General features: G+C 37.0%; 1 protein-coding gene across 1 annotated transcript in view; it reads left to right on the forward strand.

Annotated features, from left to right (window-relative positions):
• Positions 1–22,528, forward strand: part of THSD7A (thrombospondin type 1 domain containing 7A) — a 351,382-nt gene that overhangs the window by 120,295 nt on the left and 208,559 nt on the right. Inside the window, exon 2 of the mRNA XM_053926733.1 lies at positions 16,020–16,851. Within this exon, the coding sequence (XP_053782708.1) occupies positions 16,020–16,851 (832 nt within the window). The remainder of the gene's footprint in view (positions 1–16,019; positions 16,852–22,528) is intronic.

Genomic DNA, 22,528 nt, shown 5'->3' on the forward strand with positions numbered 1-22,528 from the left:
TGAGTGAGCACAATTAAAGCAGATTATTGAAAGAAAATTTAGATTTACTTATTGTAAGGTACTACAAGGTATATTAAGCTAGGATTCACATAGAGGAAAATCTCTGAGGCCTTCCCCAACCTGTCCCCAAGCTCTCTCTCTCTCTCTCTCTCTCTTTTTCATATGTATGGGTTCCATGTGCCTCTTTACATTAATATATACAGCCTGCATTTCCTGTTTGTGTTCATGTTGTTTACTATTCCTGGAATTTTCTACTCTAAGGTTGTAGCTGTCCAACCTTATATCCCATGATTTCCACTTCTACCTCTCCAACTCCCATCCCATTATTTCCATCAAGCTTTGCATTCCCAAGTAAGAATATAATGTCTTTCTTCTTAAGGCTCTCAATGCACCTGTTGTTCCCTTGTCTGAAATCCACAAAACTCACTCCACTATTTGTAAGCATTGAATGTTAACTTGTGACATACGAGGAGCTATGATTTAAAGCATATCACTGAGATTGCATTGCTATAGTGTATATCCTTTCATCCACATGCTTCAAAATGATGCCAACAGAGTGCCATATGAAACTTACACTTGGCAATTTTAGCAATTGGCTCACGTAGAGCTTGCCTTAGAACTTGTTATGAATAAGCAATAGTTCATTCTTTATTCTCTGTCATATTTTAAATAAGAAGACAAGAATTTCATCTTTGGTTTTCTACATGAAAAACTACTTGAATCTTCCAATAATGACTTTTCAATGAGGAGAAAGAAAATACCACCCACCTCTAATTTTAATATTTTCTACTTTAGAAGTTCATGGGTAAATGAGGTGAGAAATAGTTCTGACTGATTCCTTGGGCTGAAAAAAATATCTGGATGCTTAAAAAAAAAACCCAGGCACGTATAATATTTATTCAATTAAATTAAATGGAATATTTTGATTAGCCAGATATTGATGTGAATTGGGTCATGGGTATTAAATAATTAGACCAGTTGGCACACCTGTTTTGGGGGAAAAAAAGTTATCTAGATGAATACTTGGAGCCAAGACAGATACATCAAAAAGACAACATTAAAAATAAATACTGTTAATATACCTTTAAGATCCTGATTTCAGTTCTTTTGAATAAATACCCAGAAGTAGGATTTCTGGGCCATATGGTTGTTTTACTTTTAATTTTTTTCAGGAACTGCTATACAGTTCCATAATAGCTGAATCGATTTGCAATCTCACCAACAGGGTGCAAGAATTCCAATTTCTCCACATCCTATCCAACACTTGCTGTTTTTTGATTTTCAGATAATAGCTATCCTAACAGGTGTGAGGCGATATCTCATTTTTGCTTTGGTTGAATTTGCTTGACAATTAGTGACATTGAGCATATTTTTATATACCTGTTGACCATTTGTACATCTACTTTGGAGAAATGTCAGGACAAATCCCAATAACCAAGATGTAGAAACAACTGGAATGTCCATCAACAAATGAATAGATAAAGAAAAGGTGGTATGCAATGGAGATATCTGAAATAGCCAAACTTATAAAAACAGAGAGTAGAATGGTGGTTGCCAGGGCAGGGGGAGGGGGAAATGAGGAGCTACTAACCAATGGGTTGAAGTTTCAGTTAAGCAAGATGAGTAAGTTCTAGAGGTCTGTTTTATAGCATTATACCTGTAGTCAACAATAGTGTATTGTACACTTAAAATTTGTGAGTAGATCTTATGTTAAGTGTTCTTACCACAATAAAACAATTTTTTAATTAAAAATGAATTCTGGTAGGAACACAGTCTAGGTATTCCAAATGCAAGTTTCCTCTGTCCTTCCGCTGTGCCCTATTTAGCCTAGGGACCATCTGTGGACTGTGAGCCCCTATGCCCGATGTACTCCAGCAAATAATGAGCATTCAGTATAGAGTGCTTGGAACATTTTTAGCACTGGAATTGCTTCCTATAAAGAGAATTTAATTTATGAGTAGAATTTTGATTTAAATAATTTTCATTTCTTTCCACCAAAAGAATACTAAATTGAGGCAGATACATGTATAAAAGCATTTGCTATGTAATTACTCTTATTTCTTCATAGCATTTTTTGATCAAATATGTTTATTGTTTAGATATTAAATTTCTTGTACAATATAGGAACTGCTTTTTTTTACTTTTTAAAAATTGATGTTCGAATACAGTTGTCTCCATTTTCCCATCACTACTTTCCCCTGCCCTACCTACCTATGCCCACTTCCCACACTCAATCTCACCCTCCCTTGGCTCCGTCCATGGGTCCCTCATTCATCCTCATAGCGTTTTATACACACAATGTCAAAGCGTGCAAACATGTATTATGAACATTTATCTTCAAACATAACCTAAAACTTATCAATTCTGAACTATGCAAAGGAATTACAGTCCCCTGAGAGCAAAAGGCTTGGGGAGCAATAACTGAATGCATGGCACCTCAAGAACCGGGGTGTGCGAAGGTTACTGACTGAGTAAGAGCTCAATCAGTAAGAGCTAATCTGGAAGAGCTCAGAGGAGAAATGTACATCTGGTTCCCCAAGTCAGCCGCTGGGTAAGGATTCATTGAAGAAATAGATATTTAGGCACAGAATTTTCAATATGCCTCTTTGTCTTTATAGGGCTGAGTTAGCCACGCAATTACCAAAGGAATGCACATAGTGAGTAAATCCATTACACAGCGCAGTGTAAATCAAGAAAGTCTGAACCTGAACAAAAAGTGTGTGAGAGGAATTAACAGAGTATTTAAAGACTTGGGGTGAGAACTCGTCATGTTGAAATGAGTATGGGATTCTTTGCCTTTTTGATTTTAACAAGAGCAGAAGTTATGTGGGTGTGGTCAGACATTTTACTTATCATTTGTCTACTCCATTTTATTTTCTTTACTAGTTTCCTGATCGCTCTATGATATTACTGCACAGTCTAGCAGTGCCACAGAAAAGCAACAAGTATCATGATCAGACTAGATGTCCTATTAAGAATAAGACAAAAAAGAAGATCCTTTAGTTCGAAGTTTTAGGATATTTGAAAAGTGGGTTAAAGTACAATGCTTAGAGAGGAGGATTTTATAGAAATATAGGGAAGAAATAATAAATCAATAAATACTTAAGCTTTCCATCACCAGAAAGGGCAACTTTGCTTAACAATGGGCACTTTCCACCAGAAGTGTTCCAACTGAGGTTAAAAGAATGTAAGATGAAGAAAGATTGTATTACAGAATCTCTGTGGATCATTCCAAATTAAGAGTCCAAGGTAAAGATAATTTTAGTTCATGACAGCAAATGATTTATGGAGGCTAAGATAACTTTGATAATTTACTAACCAGAGTTTGAGAAATAAAGTTCATTTGTGAGCTATTCATCTGGATTAAAGACTCCTAAGGTAGAACGTGGGAGTAGTGAGCTGGGAAATTAGGACACCTGGGTTTGGACTCTGGCTTGGATGACTGTATAACCTACATTTAACTTCTGATGGTCTTAAGATCTTGGCTATAAAATGCTACACTATTTATCACCAGCGTGTCCTTCAGTTTTAACAAACTAGAGAAATGATCCCCGAAAATATAGTCTTCCTTCAGGGTTTTTTTTAATTGTTGTTCAAGTAAGTTGTCTCCATTTTGCCCCCACAAATCCCCTCCAACCCCAGACATCCCTTACTCCCACCCTTGATCCTGTCCTCCTCTCGCTTTGTCCATGTGTCCTTTATACATGTTCCTGACAACCCTTCCCAATTTTCATGAATATGAAACCATCAGCTCCCTTATTCTATATCTAACCATTTCCCTTAGGTGATTCTCATGCTGTTATACTCTTGGAACCAATTATTCAGTGCAACCATATGTAGCAATACCCTGAGGTAACATTGTGTATATAATATTATATGTGTTTAAAATGAATCCTTACTGTGATTTAATCAAGCAAAAGTAATATTACATCTATATGTGCCTTCACAAAGGCTAATGATATGTCCTAAATTGTAGATTGGTCTTATAAACTGGTATTAATATATTATGATTTTAAAATTATGACTATTTAATATTTGTGGAATTTGTTAGCTGTAGAAATTTAATATACAAGGAGAAATTTATACCTAAATACAGAACAAATATGCATAGAAATGAAAAATTTAAAAAATGGTTGTTTATTTCTGCCTCCCTAATTTTGTAACATCTTAATGGTTCATGCTAAAAGAAATTCCTTCCAGTTAAAGAAAGAGGGTCCACAGTTATTGAAGAACAATGAACAGAATTGCATGCATCTTCAACAATGTTTCATTGGTACTATTTCTTTGAAGATAAAACCAATTATCTGACTTCATTAATAGAGGATATATATGTCTTTTCATTAGAAATATTTGACATTGGTCAAATCCAGTTATGGCTTTGCATTTCATAATTTAGGGCTTTCTTTCATGTGCCATATTTTCCAAAATAAAATTATTATATGAAAAATGCTGATCAAATAATCTAATTCTTAAGAAATGTGTGCATGCATACTTGTGAGTTACAGTTTATTTTAAAAGTTGAAAAGATACTACTGAAAAATTAAGATATTTCTCAATGCACTTTTTGGGAAATTGAAGCACTTGCATTCAAATCTTTTACTGATGACCTACTCATTATTTTTGCTAGCATCTTATAATTTTGAGCTCATGTTTAACTTTACAAAATTTACTTCACTTTCACTCATTATGGAAATAATCTAAGATCTAATAGACATTTCTAAGTTACTAATGTTGCAAATTACTACCCAAATTCCTTAAACACATGGAGTTTGGAAGGAGATACTTGGCCTCAGGTGAAGCAATCATTTTCACACGAAGTATTTCAGTAGCAAAAATCATTTGTATTTAAAAGTAAATTTATATATACTTTACATTTACATTTAAGTATGTACTAATTAGTGTGTTGGAAATGTACTCTTTTAGGTATATGAATTGCTCACTTTTCTAAGCACATATAATTACAGCATTTAGTGGGATAGAAATTATATGGATTATAAAAATATATAGCAATGTATGTTGATTAACGTAATCATGAAGGAAGGTTTTCTAGTCTCTTACAAAGAAGTCATACTTCTCAGTTCCCTAAGTATATAACAGTAGTCCACTTAAGTAAGGAGATAACAACTGAATTTATTGTTATCCTTCATCATGAAAGCTTGTAATGAAACCAGTGCTGACCCAGTGCCAGAAATGGAGAAATTAACATGATTTTTTCCTGACTTTATTAATTGTTATATAACACTGGGGGAAAAACTAATTTGGTCCTGTCCTACAGGAGCAGTTTATTATATCCAAGGAAATACTAAAATGTACTATACTCCTGAAAATGAGCTTTATAAAAAATAACAGCTATGTATGCATTTGTTAATCAGAGTATGGGTAAAAATGTCCTAAAGAATCATAGAATAACATGTTCTAGGTGTGTAATGGATGTAGCCCAGACATCTAAAGGTCGTTACTTCTACTTCATTTTTATTTTTCATTTTGTAAAGATGATACATATCATCTCACATTACTGGCTAAAACTATATTATAATTATTGAGGTAGGCAATGAACAGTGTAACATCAGAAGAAGAATGTGGAATGTTATTTCTAATGATAACTACATATTTAACATGCTAGACAGTAGACCTAAGGTAAGAGTGGCACCTCTGAGCATCTCTTTCTTTTTTCAGTGTGTTTATAAGACAAGGAAAAGTCTATCAGATCTATAATTGGCCCTTCCCTTTTTGCTCGAAGGTCTCAAATAAACTGCTTCTAGGTCTAAGGAAGTTAAGAATTCCCCAAGGCTTTATAACTTGGCAGTAACTTCCAAGGTTCTAGGAAGTTACTGCTATATCCAGTAAGGTTCTCTAAGTTTCATAGGGTTATGAATGTGAGTATAAAAAATGTTTGCTAAAGTTTGTTCCTGTGTCATTTTTTATTATGGTAAAATGTGTAACATAAAAGTTGCCATTTTACTGGTTTTGAGCGAACAAGTCAGCGGTCCTAAGCTCGTCCACATTGTGGTGCAGCCGTCACCGGCATCCGTCTCCCGAACATTTTCATCATTCCAACCAGAAACTCTGAACCCGGCAGACAGCAGTGCCCCACTCCCCACTCGCCTCAGCCTCTGGTGGTGGTCCACCTTTTATTTCTGGAAATTTTGTCCTTCTAGGTACGTCATGTAAGTGGGATCACACAATAGTTGCCCTTTTGTGGGTGGCTTATCTCACTTAGCATAAGTTTTCAAGGCTAATTCATGTGGTAGCATGTGTCAGAATTCCTTTAAGGCTGATTAATATCCCATTGCGTGTATATACCATGCTTTGTTTACCCATTTAGCCATTAATGGATATTTGGGTCGTCTCCCCCTTTTATAGTCCTTTATCTTAATACATTTCTATTCTACTTGCTTACTGTAGCACATAACACATTGTAGGCTCACACTAAATATCTACTGAGTGAATAAATTAAATGTGATAAAAATTCAGAAATCTTCAGCCTTGAGCAATTTTTCCTGAAGGCATGTTGTTCATAGAAGAAAAAGAAGATGCAACAAGACAAGCAAAAACCTTCGCCATTTGGTAGGTGTGGCGTGCCACTTGTGTGCCATTTTAAATCCTCTTGGCTCCACCTCCAGCTCCAGTAACTCCTGTGACTTCCAGTTTCACACAGGTTTAACCCATTTCAGGCAGGTGCAAACCGACTGCCACTTACAACAGGCTGAGAAAGCAATTTTTCCTCAGAGCTTCTCTGACATTGTCATGCAAGACACCTATAGAAATGCTCTCAGCATTCACTCGGGCACAACTTGAAATTGTGAGGGAGCTAATGTGAATGATCGTGGGACCATCCTTGACCAATGGAGAACAGAGGAAAGTGGAAGAATGCTTTGCTTGCTCATCTACCAGGCTGACATACAGTTGCCTACTACTGAGAGTTACTGAGTCTCTGACTTTTTGATAGATTGAGACAAGTTGTAGCTAGGAAGTGACACATCTTGTGCGATGCTCTAGCATATGATCCTTGGGGGAAATGCCAAAATTAGTGCCACATTAAACGTTCAAAAGATGCAGAAGAGGTGATCTATATTAAATTCCTGTTCAATTGACCTGGATTGTCCCTGAAAAAAGCAAAACAAAACTGGGTGGCTCATGGAAGATGATAGCAAGCTGCCGTAAACTGAACCAGGTGTTAGGTCCAATGGCAGCTGATAAGAAGAGGTGATATCTAAACTAAAACAAACCAACGCAGTGTTTGCAACTTGGGGATGCGGATCTAGCAAAGGTGTTTTTTTTCTCAATTCCCATTAGTAAAAAGGATCAGAAGCTGTTTGCTTTCACTGGGGGATGTACAACAGACCATTCACTCCCTCACCCTCAGGCCTTTTGTCAAAATATAGTCGGGTGGGACGTGGGTTGTCTTGACGTTCCTCAGAATTTCACATCGGTCCTTTATATTCAAGACATGCCACTTGGATTTGGTGAGTAAGAAGTGGCAAGTACTGTATTTGAGATACCCCGCTAAGAGAAGCCAGGTGGCACCTTCTACACTCAATCTGATTACAAATCGTAGATCCTCCAGCTTACTAGGTATATTTTCTGTATGACACGTGACTACAGGTGACAATATTGCTAAACTGTCTGCCATGATTTAACAAGAATCCCCTTTCTTCAAGTCGCCAATAACATTTTCACATCTTTTGAAGCCCTTACTGGCAGCCATTATTAGACTTCTTCTAGCAGTTTTTTCAAAACACTTTTACTAACACCTTCCTCATTGTCCTCCCAGCTTCTGCCTGATGCCCATATTTTAGATTTTGGGTTACGGCTGCATACCTCTCCTGCATACCTGTATCAGATGTCTATCGTTACATAACAAGTTACTTCAAAATTTAGCAGATTGGAACTAGTAAATCTTTATTACCTTCCGGTTTCTGTGTGTCAGAGGTTTGGAAGCAGCTCAGCTGGGTGGTTTTGAGTCAGGGTTGCTCATGAGATTGTGGCCCAGACATTGGCCAGGCCTGCAGTCATCTGATGGCTTTGACTGGTGCTGAGGTGATCTGCTTCCAACAAGGTCATGGGCCACCCACGTGGCTATTGGCAGATGTCTCTGTTCCTTTCCAAAGGCTGCATGACATTCCAGCTAATTTCTTCCAGAATGAATTAACCAAGAGAAGGCAAGTCAGAAGCCACCATATCCTTTTTGACCTAGACTTTTACATTACATACCAATATTTCTGCAATATACTAGCAGTTCCACAGGTCATGTCTATTCAGTGTTAGAGTGAACTATAGGAAGGCATGAGTACCAAGAAGCAGGGACCACGTTGCAGGCTGGCCACCACAGCCTCTTTGCATTCTGAGAGCAGCACATATCACACTTGGGAATATTGCCACAGTCTACTTATTGGTTGACTTGAAAGGCTGCCAATTATGAATGGATCCTACAGTAGAGACCTCTCCAGCAGGTCCAGGCTGTGTGCAAGCTACTAAGCTACTCAGGTCACAATGGCCCACAGATCTTCTATTATTAGACAGATGATGTTATTAGACAGATTTCTGATAGATAAAGCGGCTGTGTGGAATCTCTGGCTAGACCTAATAGGAGAGTTATAGCACAGACACCTAGGGTTTAGAAGCAAGACCATGAGTTTTGCAGCATTGAATTACTCACCCTTAGAGGAAAAGAAAAAGCATATCTCACATACATATATACATACATACATAATACATACACACACATATCAGGTCCTGGCTTACTATTGTGTCCTAGTAGATAGTTTGTGCTTCAGGAATGGAACTTTAGCACATTCACCTTAGCAACATATGAATTAAATATGCAGACAGGGAAGAGCCAAACAAAAATCTGTTCACTAGATTTCCCTCTGTGTCCCACTGTTCCCGGGTGGCCCAGCAAGAATTTTTTCTTACCCCAAATGTTTGTCCTTTCTCATTGGCCTGTGAATTAATTACCCACTTTCCCTTTGAAGTCCCGGAACCCTCCTCCCCTACTCCTTTGTTCATAACACATATAAACCTCAACTGCCTAATGGGCCCTTGGGTATCCAAACTTATGGCGCCCCCAAAGGTAAAATCATCTTAAATTTTGAACATTGTCTCCTGCTACTCTATCACGTGTTAATGAGATTATTTCCCAGCTAGAATAACTTAGAAGGTGGGAGGAAACTTATTTTTTGCATGCCATACTTCATAATATTAATACTTAGCTTATGATTCAGATAGTGTTCTGAGATGATGGAAGTTAAAGATATGTTTTATATTATATTTTACAAGTGGGGGCAAGCAGGATTTAAGTAATTTTTTAAGAGAAATCAAACACGATAGAACCTGAAAATAGATACTTCTATATTCGGCAACTGTAAAATCAGCTATCACAGTCACTGATTCCTCATTCATTCTCTCATCAGATTTAAAGAACTTGTCCTGATTTTGTAAATTTAATTTGCTATTCTTAACATAATTTCTTTTAAAGTTTAATTAATATTGAAGATGAAAGCTCAGCTTGATTTCTGAGTGATCTTTCCTTATCCACCAAAGTGATCTGTCATTTGAGAATTATATTTTAAATTAAAATTAAATTACATTAAATTAAAACTCAAGTCAAAAAGCTATGAGCTCCCCTTTTTGTTTTTTAAAAATAAATTTTAAACTACTCTATGTCAGTAAATATTCAGAATTTAATATTTGTGTTCATAAATCCATACAAAGATATTTCCTAGACAGCATGCATATTTATAATTAAATTAATTAGTATTATATTGAATAGCATAGCCAGGCACTCAAATAATCTATGGGACCACTTCAAGACAGACATTTAAGCCCACGTGCTTGCTTCTTTCCACAGCAAAAAAAAAAAAAAATCATTTTAAATGACCAAATGAGTACAAAGAGGCAAAATTATGTTTCAGTGTTGAGAAATAAGAAGCATATTAGCAATTCTCAAGAAGCTTTGAGGTCTTTCTGGAGAGCACAGTATACAAAGGATTGGGTTAAAGGAATAAAGACTGTCTTAATAGTCAAAATAGTCAAAGGAAGGATCCTGTGATAAAGCAAGCACCTGAGAGTCCCTTAATAGATGCCCAGACCTGGAGAAATAGAAGTCTATAGGTATGAGGAAAAAAATACATACTTGATGCGGATCCCGGCCTGCAGGATCTTGTGTTGTGGCTGCAATAGACAAATACTCACAGACTACAGAAATCCTGTGGATAAAAATGGAATGGCATGGCTACTCTCTAAGTGAGAGAGGGCGAGAGGGCTAGAGAGAGCCCAAGATAGAGCCGACCCCTGCCTGGACAGGCTTTTATTGCTTTTCTGGGCACATTACATCAAGGATGGTCCTCATTTACTATGTGCAGGTTCACTGTAGGTGATTACCTTTTACAGACAACCAAGGACAATGCTGCTAATTACTTCAAAGAGAAGGATGTTACAGCTCAAGCTGGAAAGTGGTTGAACTGGTTACACTCCATACTTGGGAGGCTTAGCACAGACTTTAAAGATACTCAGTAAACATTTGCTGCCTCAATTCAGGGTGAGGGAGTTTTAGCAAGAGCAAGCCTCATAGCGGTCTAGGTACAATGCAGGCCTGATTCCCGGTGGGAGAAACTGTCTGTGGGCAGGGGTCCTGCCCCCAGCCCCTCCTTGCTACCCACTGGCTTTTCTGAGTGGGGGCTGGGCCACATTTCCCACGTGTGGAACGGTTCCCTATACCTACTCATAAATTGCTGGTAGGACAGCAAACTGGTACATTTTTGTAATTCTAGCTATACCAAAAGCTTGAAAATTTGTAAAACTTTTGACTAAATTGTTTGACCAATGTACAACAATGGATGCTCATTGTAACATACTTTTTAATGTTGTAAACCATTAGAAAAAAGACCTAAATTTTCACAAATAGAATCTCAATTAGGTAAATCATGGTAAATTAGTACAACATACCGTGCCTCTGTAGTACAGATTTAGTTGTGGAAGTACGAAGAGCAAATGAGACTGAGCGTCTTGAAGGTTCAGTCTTGTGTGTGTTCGTGTGGGTGGGTACCCAAGTCCCTCATGTCTACTGAAATGGGGTTGTTTCATAGCATACGGTGAAGTAAAAAAGCAGAGTATAAGACAATTGACAGCACAATTCCAAAATTAAATGTGTATTTTAATTGCCTAGCAGGATGACAACAATATATAAAGACTACTTACCTGTAGTCTGTGGGATTTATGAGGAGTTTTATTAATTAGCAGTCATTTCTGATTTTTTTCTAAACTAACTTGTTGAGTAAAAACAAATGTTGTTTTTAAATTATGTGAACTATGGGTTTTAGAATAAGATACTATGCAGCATTCATGAGACAGAATTTAGTGCATTAGTAAGCTGTTTGTGCACTCCTTGATCTTGGCAAACGAGAACACGCTGTTCCACAACCAGACCCAGGAGGGGAAATGCACTATCTCATCTGAATGGTGTACACATACTAAGTCTAACAAGAAACTGGCTTATTTGAGACTTTATAGCAAACAAGGACAGAAAGTAGTCTGCATAATTTTCTCGTGCTCCTTTTATAGTGTTTATCTTTTATAAGGCTATTTGGAACAGTTGCTTGCCACCTGTCAATAATGTGGCCTTTTATAGATTCAGCTTTATATTGTTCTTGTGCCCTTGACATATAAAACAGAGCCTTAGAAGATGTCAGTGTTGAATGTGGTGAGCAAAATACTAATTTTAAATTTAAAAGGCCATCTATTGTAGACTAAAATAAAGATAGTTTTGAATGACATGAAAAGAACAGGCAAGTTATAAAACCCTCTTCCACAGGAATAAAAAAAGCATTCCTATCAACATTTTTGACAAGTTCATTAAGAATTATATTTAAAGCACTAGTCTATGGAAAACTAAGCCAAGTAGCACTAATTTAAAGTTGTTATAACAATTGTGCAGGATCTTGCATCAATTCCAACTGAAAATATTTGTATTGTGAGCCTATCAATTACATAAATATTTTGGGTATACAAACAATTGCTTTAACTTTTTTTTTTTTAGTAGAATAAGATTTCCAGTATTTCTTTCTTGATTTACGTAAAATGTGTCTGGCTAAATGTTCTACATATATATTTTTTGAACTACATCCTTGATGTGTGTTACATGATACTGAATGAACACGATCCTATACAGAAATGCATTTCCATTTATAAAGGGATATTCCAAGGCCTTAACTTAAAAGCTGCCTATCCTTTGTTTTGTGCAGTTAGATTCCAAGTCCTCTGTATGTTCTTGTGAACAAGAACAATAAATAAAGCAAATTTTAAACCAATGTAAATTCTTTCTGTTCTTGTTAAAAAGCAAGCATCCCCCCCACACTTACACATGTGTGCATGAAGACACACCACCTTTGCAACACCAATTTAACATTATGCAAAGATATAGGAGTTCAATATCACAGTTTCGTATTGTGCTTGGGAAAGGACTTCATGTTTTCCTTGCTAGGGTTTGCATATTGTGCTTTCAAGTGGCCTTTAGAAACATTTGTTCTCCGTGACACATGGTAGCTAATTGGTCTAACAATCCTTAGCTGTCAAGAGCAATTTTAGATGTGGCCCCTTTTCTGTTCAATGTGTGATTATTTTAAAACTGCTGGAGGAAAGAAGTAGACAGCCCTTCATCATGGTAGAGATCTGGTTTTTCAAAAGGTCTGTTAATTGGACACATGTAATATCCAAGGTGCAATGGAAAGATAAGACAGCAGTTAAAGCCTGCAGAGTGAATGAGTCTTCTTCAGGTTCACTTGTGATTATTTTGCCACCTCCACTTTCACTGGCACCCTCATGCATTTTATCTTCCTTCAGCCTGGAGGGTATTTTTCATAGATCTCCATGGAATTTTCTCAGGATTGCCTGTCTTCTGGTTCTCAATGTAAATATACTTGGAATAAGATAAGCCCAACAAGGTTATCTATAAATAGATTATTAGTAGGAGTCTGTGATGATATTTTTGGAATGAAAACTTGATTGTATTTGTGTTTAGAATGTATGCTTTTCCTAGTTAAGTGTGCTTTAACAATGCTCACTCTTTTTCAATGTGTATGAAATAGTGTAGAAGTTTTCTTGAACTCGGTTTCTTTATTTGTGCTGCCATTGACATCGAACATATAGTTCTTTGGATATTGAATCTACAAACTAAGTTCTCTCTTTTCTAAACAAAATGATTGAGGAAGTTCCTATGGAAAAGACAGGCAGAGTTCTGTCTTTAAGTCATAGAGTCAGTCTAATGTGATACACAGATATTTGACAAACAGCTATTCAGTAAACTAATTGAAATTGTGATGAGCAGGATGTGAGGAACATGCAGGCTGTTCTGAGCATGTGTAAAAGGGAATTCTCCCTAATTTGATGTCAGGAAAGGAGTCGTTTTCAAAGTAACCATCATTCACTTTTGGTTTTGTGAAAGCTTAGAAGTCAGCCTGGAGTTTTTGCTAAAATTTGGCTTATAAGAGTTAAATATCCTTACCAGTTGTTATCTAGGGTAATTTTCAAATTTAAGTTAACTGGTCTTGTATAGTTCTGCTTCATGGTTTTTGAGATGTTGTTTTTTGGTGTGCGTTTGCCTTACTCAGTAATTACATGCAGACTTGAAGTCAATTCACATTTTGTATGCTCTGATTTCCATAATAAAATATTGTCATCAGTTAGTTTAAACACACCCATTAATAATAGTATAACCTCCCTACAAAGTACAATTAAGTATTTTTAAGAACCAAATTTACAGTTTGCTATAATTTTTTAATTTTTATTTTGAGGATAAATGACTAACTTTTTAATAGTCCTAATCTGCATAATCAGTCTAATTTCTTAATATCAAAGATTAGAAAACAATAAAATATCAAGAAGTTCTCCTGAGTTATATATATCTGGAATTGAGACTCATAATTTATGCAAGACACTTATATTTTGAAATTTAGATGTAATGGCATATAGCTTACTACTAACTTGAGTATCTAACATAAATTTATCTTTATATGCTATGTTTAGGGTAGGAAATAAGGGTTACTGATTTGTTCAAGCACAGTGGGGAAAAGGAATAAATACCAAAGGTATGTGAAATTAATTCTAACATATTATACATATTACTATGTTCCCATATTGAGAAGGGTCCTAGGTCGCATAATTCTTAAACTGAATATTTACAAAATCTCTAAGAAGGTATCAACAAATTTATGAGTAGAAATTTTCCTTTGACAAATTAAAAATAATATCAAAATATCATCAGGTATTGTATGTGGACAGATGTAACAAACTCATTGACTTTCTTAGCTCATAGAGTTTTGACATTAGCACTATGGGAGGACTGTTTCTCTAAGTGTACTTTAAGTCCTTTATACCTCTTCACATGTGAACTTCATACAGTAATGGTGTGGGTATGCCAAATATACAATTCTCATTGTCATGCAACAATGATTAGTTGGCACAATGTTTCCAGTCAATCCCTTTCCTATTTACAACTCCATTATTCCATTTGTCATGAAGTTAACATTATCAAATTGTAAACACCTTCCTAGCTAAACAAGCTAAAAGTTAGATATGATAAGCATGTTCTTCCTATTTCATTGTTTGTGGATTAATCATCTTGCATAGGCCTATCTAAGTCTCGAGCTCTAAAATCTAGGATAAATCACACAACTAAAAGTCAGAGTTGGAATCTGAAATGAAGGACGGTTTTGTTATTCTCTCAAGATGTGAACCTCGCACCTCACTTCCGCTTCTTTCTTGTTACCAGTTCTCATCCATAGATGAATCTGTTGGCCTTGTTGAGTGGTTTTCACTTTACAGCAACAGAAACATCTTGTCAGACAAAGTCTTTCCTAATCTCAACAAATAAAAAAATAAATAATAATAATAATAATGGAGCTTTTCTTACAGAAGCAGCAATGAGAAAGGAAGGAGGGCCGAGGGGTGGGGTGGGGAGACCCTGAAGCCCAACCCTGTGTGCTGGCCCTCAGCTGCCCACACAACTTGTTCAAGAAGGCTCTAGGCTATTCAGACAGTTTCTTCAATTCCATGGACCACGTTGTGAGAATCATGCAACTATGGGATCATTCCATTTCTTTAAAATTCCAAAATAATGTAACTCAATTTTGTAAATTAAGATCTATCAGTTAAAATACTGAAATCCTATTATCTACATTAAAAAAGAAATGATACATGCAGATGTAAGAGGGTTTCAATCTATGCTAAGAAGTATCCAAAGGTAAAAGGCCCACATTTCAGACTAAAGCCTCTGATTTAAATATCCCATAAAACAGCTCTGTAATACCAAATAGTATATACCTTGGAAACGAGTAGATTGGTAAAACTCCAAATAGCTCTTCAATGTTCAGAAAATAGCAATAGTCTTTTAGTTAAATTTAAATTCTCTTGTTTATTTTTATACTTCACTGGAGAGATGAGAGAAGTGATAACTTTGAAGGCAGAATGTGCTTAAATGAAGATTTTTCACTTTGGGTACCAGCAAGTAAACACTTCTGTCGGCACACACATACACAACTATAAGGTTCTTATAGTCACAATGCACAGCAATAGAAAATGAGGCAGAACAGAGCATATTCTACAAGACAGCTAATTGCTCGGGAAAGAAAAGCCTGCAGGAGAAGTTCACCTGGGTCCATTTTCTTTCCCAGTTACCAAAATCGATCATGGTTCTGAGGTTTTCACTGTGACTAATTTCTGATGTCCTTCATGAGCGTGGGTTCTTTAACAACCTAAAATTAAGGAAATGAATAAAAGCAATCTTTTAATAATCCCGAAAGGACCCGGAGTGAAATTGTCCTAGCGGTTACCTTATATAGACTCTGACACAGTTCCCCTTCCGCAATACCGAGTGCAGATCATTACTTTCTAACAAGGTAGAGAGACCTACTTTGTAACACTTCAGGGAAGTGAATGTACTAGGTCTTGATGTGTCTTTCTGGAACGTAAAGTAACCTCTAGTTTTCTTCTAGTAGCACTGTTAACTCTTGTGTCGTTTTTAGGTCCGTGGGGCCGATGCATGGGAGATGAATGTGGTCCAGGAGGCATTCAGACCCGGGCTGTGTGGTGTGCTCATGTGGAAGGGTGGACAACGCTGCACACCAACTGTAAGCAGGCCGAGAGACCCAGTAACCAGCAAAACTGCTTCAAAGTTTGTGACTGGCACAAAGAGTTGTATGACTGGAGGCTGGGCCCGTGGAATCAGTGCCAGCCTGTGATTTCGAAACGCCTGGAGAAACCCCTGGAGTGCATTAAGGGGGAGGAAGGCATTCAGGTGAGAGAGATAACGTGCATCCAGAAGGAGAAAGACATTCCTGCAGAGGACATCATTTGTGAGTACTTTGAGCCCAAGCCACTCCTGGAGCAGGCCTGCCTCATCCCCTGCCAGCAAGATTGCATTGTGTCTGAGTTTTCTGCCTGGTCGGGATGCTCCAAGACGTGCGGCAGTGGGCTCCAGCACCGGACACGGCACGTGGTGGCGCCGCCCCAGTTTGGGGGCTCAGGCTGTCCGAACCTGACGGAGTTTCAGGTGTGCCAGTCCAGTCCGTGTGAAGCTGAAGAGAGCATGTACAGCTTGCATGTGGGACCTTGGAGCACGTGCTCAGTGCCCCACTCGAGACAAGTGAGACAAGCGAGGAGACGTGGGAAGAACAAAGAACGGGAAAAGGACCGAGGGAAAGGAGTGAAGGACCCGGAGGCCCGGGAGCTTATAAAGAAAAAGAGAAATAGAAACCGACAGAATCGTCAGGAGAACAGATACTGGGACATCCAGATTGGCTATCAGACCAGAGAGGTTACCTGTACGAACAAGACCCGCCAAGCTGCTGATCTGAGGTAACATTTCATTAGCATTAACTGCACGTGTCTCTCTGTCAAGAAAGAGGTAGGGAGTCCTTCCCACGTGCTCTACTAAGTCCTAAGTCTACATGCCCACAACCTAGGATGAGCCTCCTCCAAGAGTAACTTTTTCCATTGAAGACATTGGAGCTTTGCAGGTGTCCTGGTATTATTTCCATTTTGCGCATGTCTAGGCAGCGTACAATTTGAGTTTAATTTTCCGGTCACAATGAGAGATTCTCTGAAGGCTGATACTGCTTCTTTAGGTCAGTAGTGATGTTTGCACCTCTATTGAAACAAACAAACAAACAAAAACTTATTTAAAGGCTGGAGTTTTGGGATTTGGAATTCAGATGCTAACTTTACTGAGTGTAAGACACTTGTAACCTTTCCAAGTTTATAGCATTTTCAGAATTACCCTATAAACAAAATCTAAACAGCAACTCAGGGAGCTATACCTAAGAATGTAAAATGGAATAATTTTCCCCAGAGAAAGAAAGGGGAATCAACAGAAATTAAGTAGATGGTATTTAATTATGAGTTTCGTAGTTTAGAAAACATGTAATTAATTGGCTGCATTTTCTAGGCAGAAATTATTTGTCAAGTTATCTCTGGGTACATAATGACAATATTAAGAAAGACTTTCTCATGTGTGATTTATTTGTTGTGAAAATATTTACTGAGTTCTATTCATTAAGGATTATCTAAAGGATATGATGTTCTCCGGATACTCTGAATTTTGCTCTTGGATAAGCCAGACCATCTGGGAGTGGCTTATATGGATCACTGGCATAATTGCCTTTTCTGAAATATTTATGCAGTTATGATTTGGACTGAACTGAGAAATTATCATAACATCACTCAGAATTTTATATCATATATATTGTAGAAATGACATTGAAAATGTCATCTACTCCATCAGATGTCTGTTCTTTAATTAAAAGCCCATAAGATGAATTTCGCTGAAATCTCAACCCATGCGCTTCTGCTGAGCAGCTGCCTTCTTTTCCTTATGGTCCCTGGAAATCTTGTAACAGATTATTTTCCTGTTTACTGTGGCTGCTGGGAACATAAATAGGACTGTGTGACGTGTGCTGTTTACTAACAGACCCCCTTGGCTACGTTTCTTTCCCACCCTCACTATTTTTCTTCATTCATTTTTGTCCAGTGATTTTGCTATCCTCAGATTTTGAAAGCTGGTTTGAAGCCTTTTTACTGCTGGATGTAGTTTAAATTAACGAGTAAAGAAACAATGGACTAATCTAAGATAATAATTTCTCTCAGTATAGCATCGCTGTGGTCACTGTTTTTAGGATGTTTGCTATTCCCTCTCCTCTTTGGATTTAGAAAGGTGTATTTTCGCTCAGCCGGCCAGTGATTTGCTCTTTATCTTTTCTGGTGTCATCAGCCCACCTCCTCTCCTGGCCTGGCTGATGGCTGCTGCTTCTCCTGCGCTCGCTGGCCAGGCAGGCTCCTTACCACTCCTTAAGTGTCTGTGTATGAGTGTGTATGGATGTGTTCACCTCCGGTTCCCTGTCATGTGTATTTTCAAGTCAATTCCTGTTTTTATTCTTTTATGACCATTCTTTTTTCTGCTAATTTCTTAATCTCTTTCCTGACAAGTAATTGAATGAGCCTCCAAGATGACATGAGCCATCCCTGCTGTCACTGGAGTTAACATGCTCTCAGCATTTAATTTCATGTTGACTACTCAGCTCAAAGTGTAATTAGGATAGTGCCTACCACTGCAGAGAGCCTAACATACGCATCCCATTGTTTGAAATAAATATATTTTAAAATCTGTAGATGATTTATCAGGTGCTTTATTCTATTAGAAATAACTATCTAACTATTCTAATAAAATGATAGTTGCATATATGTTGTTATTTATTAGGGCATCAATTAAACATACTGTTAAATTGGTTAATAATATTTTCTTATTTAAGAATTATATATAAGAAGGTATGTGAATAAATATATATGATTAGGATAGTTAAAGTCTTAGTGAAGAAGAGACCAAAATCAGATATGACCTACATTTTGCTCAAACATTACACTGTATCAGTAAAGCTAATAAAGTGAAGACTAAATACATAACACCATCAAAGCACAGGGCCACAGGTATCATGGACTTGGTGATTAAAGCATTTCATCAAATCGAGAAACAATTTTATCATGTAAGCTGATGAAAAATTATTTAATATGACTTCAAAATCTTATTAGCCCTGACCAGTGTGGGTCAATTGGTTGGACGTCATTGTCTCATGGACCAAAAAGTTGCTGGTTCAATGCCCAGGTAGGGCATGTGCTTGTGTTGAGGGTTCAGTTGAGGGTCCAGGTGTGTGCGGAGGGCAGCTGATCAAAGTTTCTTTCTCACATTGATGTTCCTCTCCCTCTTTCTTCCTTCCTTCCCCTCTCTGTAAAAATAAAAAAAAAAATAAAATCTTTAAAACTCTTATTAAAATAGCTACATGAATTCAGATAAATAAACCTAAGAATATTGGGGAAGCAATTTATAGGCAAGTAAAAGTAATTTTAGTAGAATTGCTGCTAATGCATCCAAGTTAAAGAAGTTAGATATGTCCTGCTTCCTGCTTTCAAAGTCAATAAGAATGAAACTTACATATGGAAGTCCATACTTTTATGATTATTAGAAATGGTCACAGACACAGTCCCAACCCACAATTGACAGAGATTTGGAGAATGTAGCAAAATTAGATGTAGCTGAGAGAGGAAACTTAGAGCAGCATTGTGAGTTTGCAGCTGTCATGAACTCAAATCTGTGGGTCACCTGAACTTTCTGAGGGGCCACGCCAAAGAGACCTCTTTGGTAGGGCATGGCCTGCATTAGTGACTTGGCTGCTGAAAAGTGATTGAGTTCTGTGTGAAAACAGAATGGCAAAATAGGGAGGACTGAACAAGGAAAGTCACTATGCTATTACTGCCAAGAAAGGACTATCAGCCCTGGCTGGTGTGGCTCAGTAGATTGAGTGCCAGCCTGCAAACCAAAGGGTAGCCGGTTCGATTCTCAGTCAGGGGACATGCCTGGGTTGAGGGCCAGGTCCCCAGTAGGGGGCATGTGAGAGGCAACCACACACTGATGTTTTTCTCTCTCTCTTTTTCCCTCCCTTCCCCTCTCTCTAAAGATAAATAAATAAAATCATTAAAAAAAAAAGAAAGTAAGTAAGAAAAGACTATCAGTTTGATGGACAGAGGGATCAAAGTTTTGATGACCAGCGGGAGAGAATTCTAAATCACAGCACACACTGTGAATGAATGCTAAATCACTCCCTGTGAACCAGTGAGTTTAAATAGAGTATTACCTCAGGCCAAGAGTTATGAAAGTATGGGCAAACAGCTCTCCAAGAAACCAAAGATAGACAACATAATACATTTTTTTTCTGAATCAAAATGAGAGAAAATTTCAGTAGTCAGAGAAGAGTTAAGAAAACTGAATGAGCTTAAAAATGATTTCACAGAGCACACACAGGAAATGAAAAATTCTAAAACAAGAAAAGAAATGAAATTCACATTAGAAGAAACGAAATGTAAGAAAATATTCTGCCATAGGAAGAGACAATGATACTGAGAACATGAAGTCATCTGTAATTTTTTAAATGATGGATATAGAAACAATGGGGATGGATCATTGTATGAAATTCTAATATTATTGAGGATAGGACCTGAAAAATTAAAACAGACAAAACAAAAACACAAAGATATAATAGGAGATTGCCCTGAAATTAAGGAAGAATTTTATCCACAGATTAAAATTGCACAGGGCCAATGCTCTCGAAGAGGCTGAAATAATGTCCTCATGGAAGAACGGATATAGAACAATTGTTATATAGAGAGATAGACAAAAGATATCAAGCTGAAAGCCAGAACAATACTCAGAAACATGATACATTCTCTTTCAAGTAAAAAATAAGACAGGACAGCACATTATTTCCACTGATAGTTGTTAACATTCATCTGTAAGTACTAGTAGTGTAGTTGAAAGGAGAAAGAAATAAAAATAGGAAAGCAGATGACAAAATCAAGACTCCCCCCCAAATTTTATAGAAAACTCAAGATAATCAATTGAAAATATAAGTAATCAAATAACTTAATGGAATAGATGGGTAGAAAGATAATATCCCAAGATTAATATATTCTCTAGATGCAAATAGCAATTAGTTTGACATTGATGAAAACAAAGGATTAAAATATTCCATTTATAACAGTAAAAAAAAAGAAAATTTGAAATAAACCTAAGTATAAAATTTCTGCACATAATACCAGACTTTGAAAAGTAAAAATGTAAATGTGTGATTGTTAGAACATCTAGTAAATACACCAGTTGTTCCTACAGTGTTCTTGTGCAATTACCAAGGGAAAAAGTAAGTATATAATGAGTGTCAGGAAAATTCTGAAAACTGAAAGAGAAAAGACTAATGTCACAAGAAAATTAAATTCATTGCATTCCATGAAAAATAATAATAACAAGTTTATGTTAGTACAATAAATAATAACCAGTTTATGTTAGCAAATAAACAGAATAGGGTCTGGAGAAAACATTAGCAAAAATTTAAGAGAATGAAAAGAAAAGCTACACTGGGAAAAATATTTGTAAAAGATATCCAATAAAAGGCTGTTACCCCAAATATACAAAGAACTCTTAAAATTCAACAAAAGAAAACAACTCAATTAAAAATTGAATCAAAGACCTTGATACCTCACCACAAAGTATATACAGATTCCAAATAAGCACATGAAAAGATGCTCCACGTCATATGTCATCAAGGAAAAGCAAATTAAAACAACAGTGAGATACCAACACATACCTATTAAAATCGCCCAAATCCTTGACCCTGACGCACCACCTGTTGGCGTGGGTGTGGATCAACAGGAACTCTTCCATACTGCTGGTGGGAATTGCTGGCTGCATGACAGTTTGGCAGTGTCTTACAAAAGTAAGCCTACCCTTACTACAAGATCCAGCAGCCACACTTCTCGGTATTTACCCAAAGGAGCTGAAAATTTATGTACATAAATCTACACATACATGTTTATAGCAGCTTTATTCATAATTGCCAAAACGTGGCAACCAAGATGTCCTTCAGTAGGTGAATGGATAAATAAACTGTGGAACCTTCTACTTCCAGATGGTGGAATATTAGTCAGTGTCAAAGGGAATGAGCTATCAAGCCATGAAAAGACATGGAGGGAACTTACATGCGTATTCCTGAGTGACAAAATTGATCTGTAAAGGCTGCACACTCTATGATTCCAACTAGATGACACTCTGGAAAAGGCAAACTATGGAGCCCATTAAAAAAATCAGTGTTGCCAGGGTTTAGAAGAGAGAGATGAATAAAGGGAACGCACAGGATTTTTAGGGCAGTGAAAATACTCTGTGTAACATTATAACAGTGGATACACAGTATTATACTTTTGCCCAAACCCGTAAGATGCACAACACAAAGATTGAACTGTAATGTAAACTGTGGACTTTGATTATAAGACGTCTACATAGGTTCATCCTTGGTTTAAAAAAGAAGTATCATGCTAATGAGTGATGTTGATAATGTGGGCGGTTATGCCTATGTAGGGGCAGTAGGTGTATGGAAAATTTCTGTATCTTTCTCTCTATTTTGTTGGAAACCTAAAATTGCTCTAAAAATTCTTTTAA

This window comes from Desmodus rotundus, chromosome 6 (assembly GCF_022682495.2).
Source record: "Desmodus rotundus isolate HL8 chromosome 6, HLdesRot8A.1, whole genome shotgun sequence".
Lineage (NCBI taxonomy): Eukaryota > Metazoa > Chordata > Mammalia > Chiroptera > Phyllostomidae > Desmodus > Desmodus rotundus.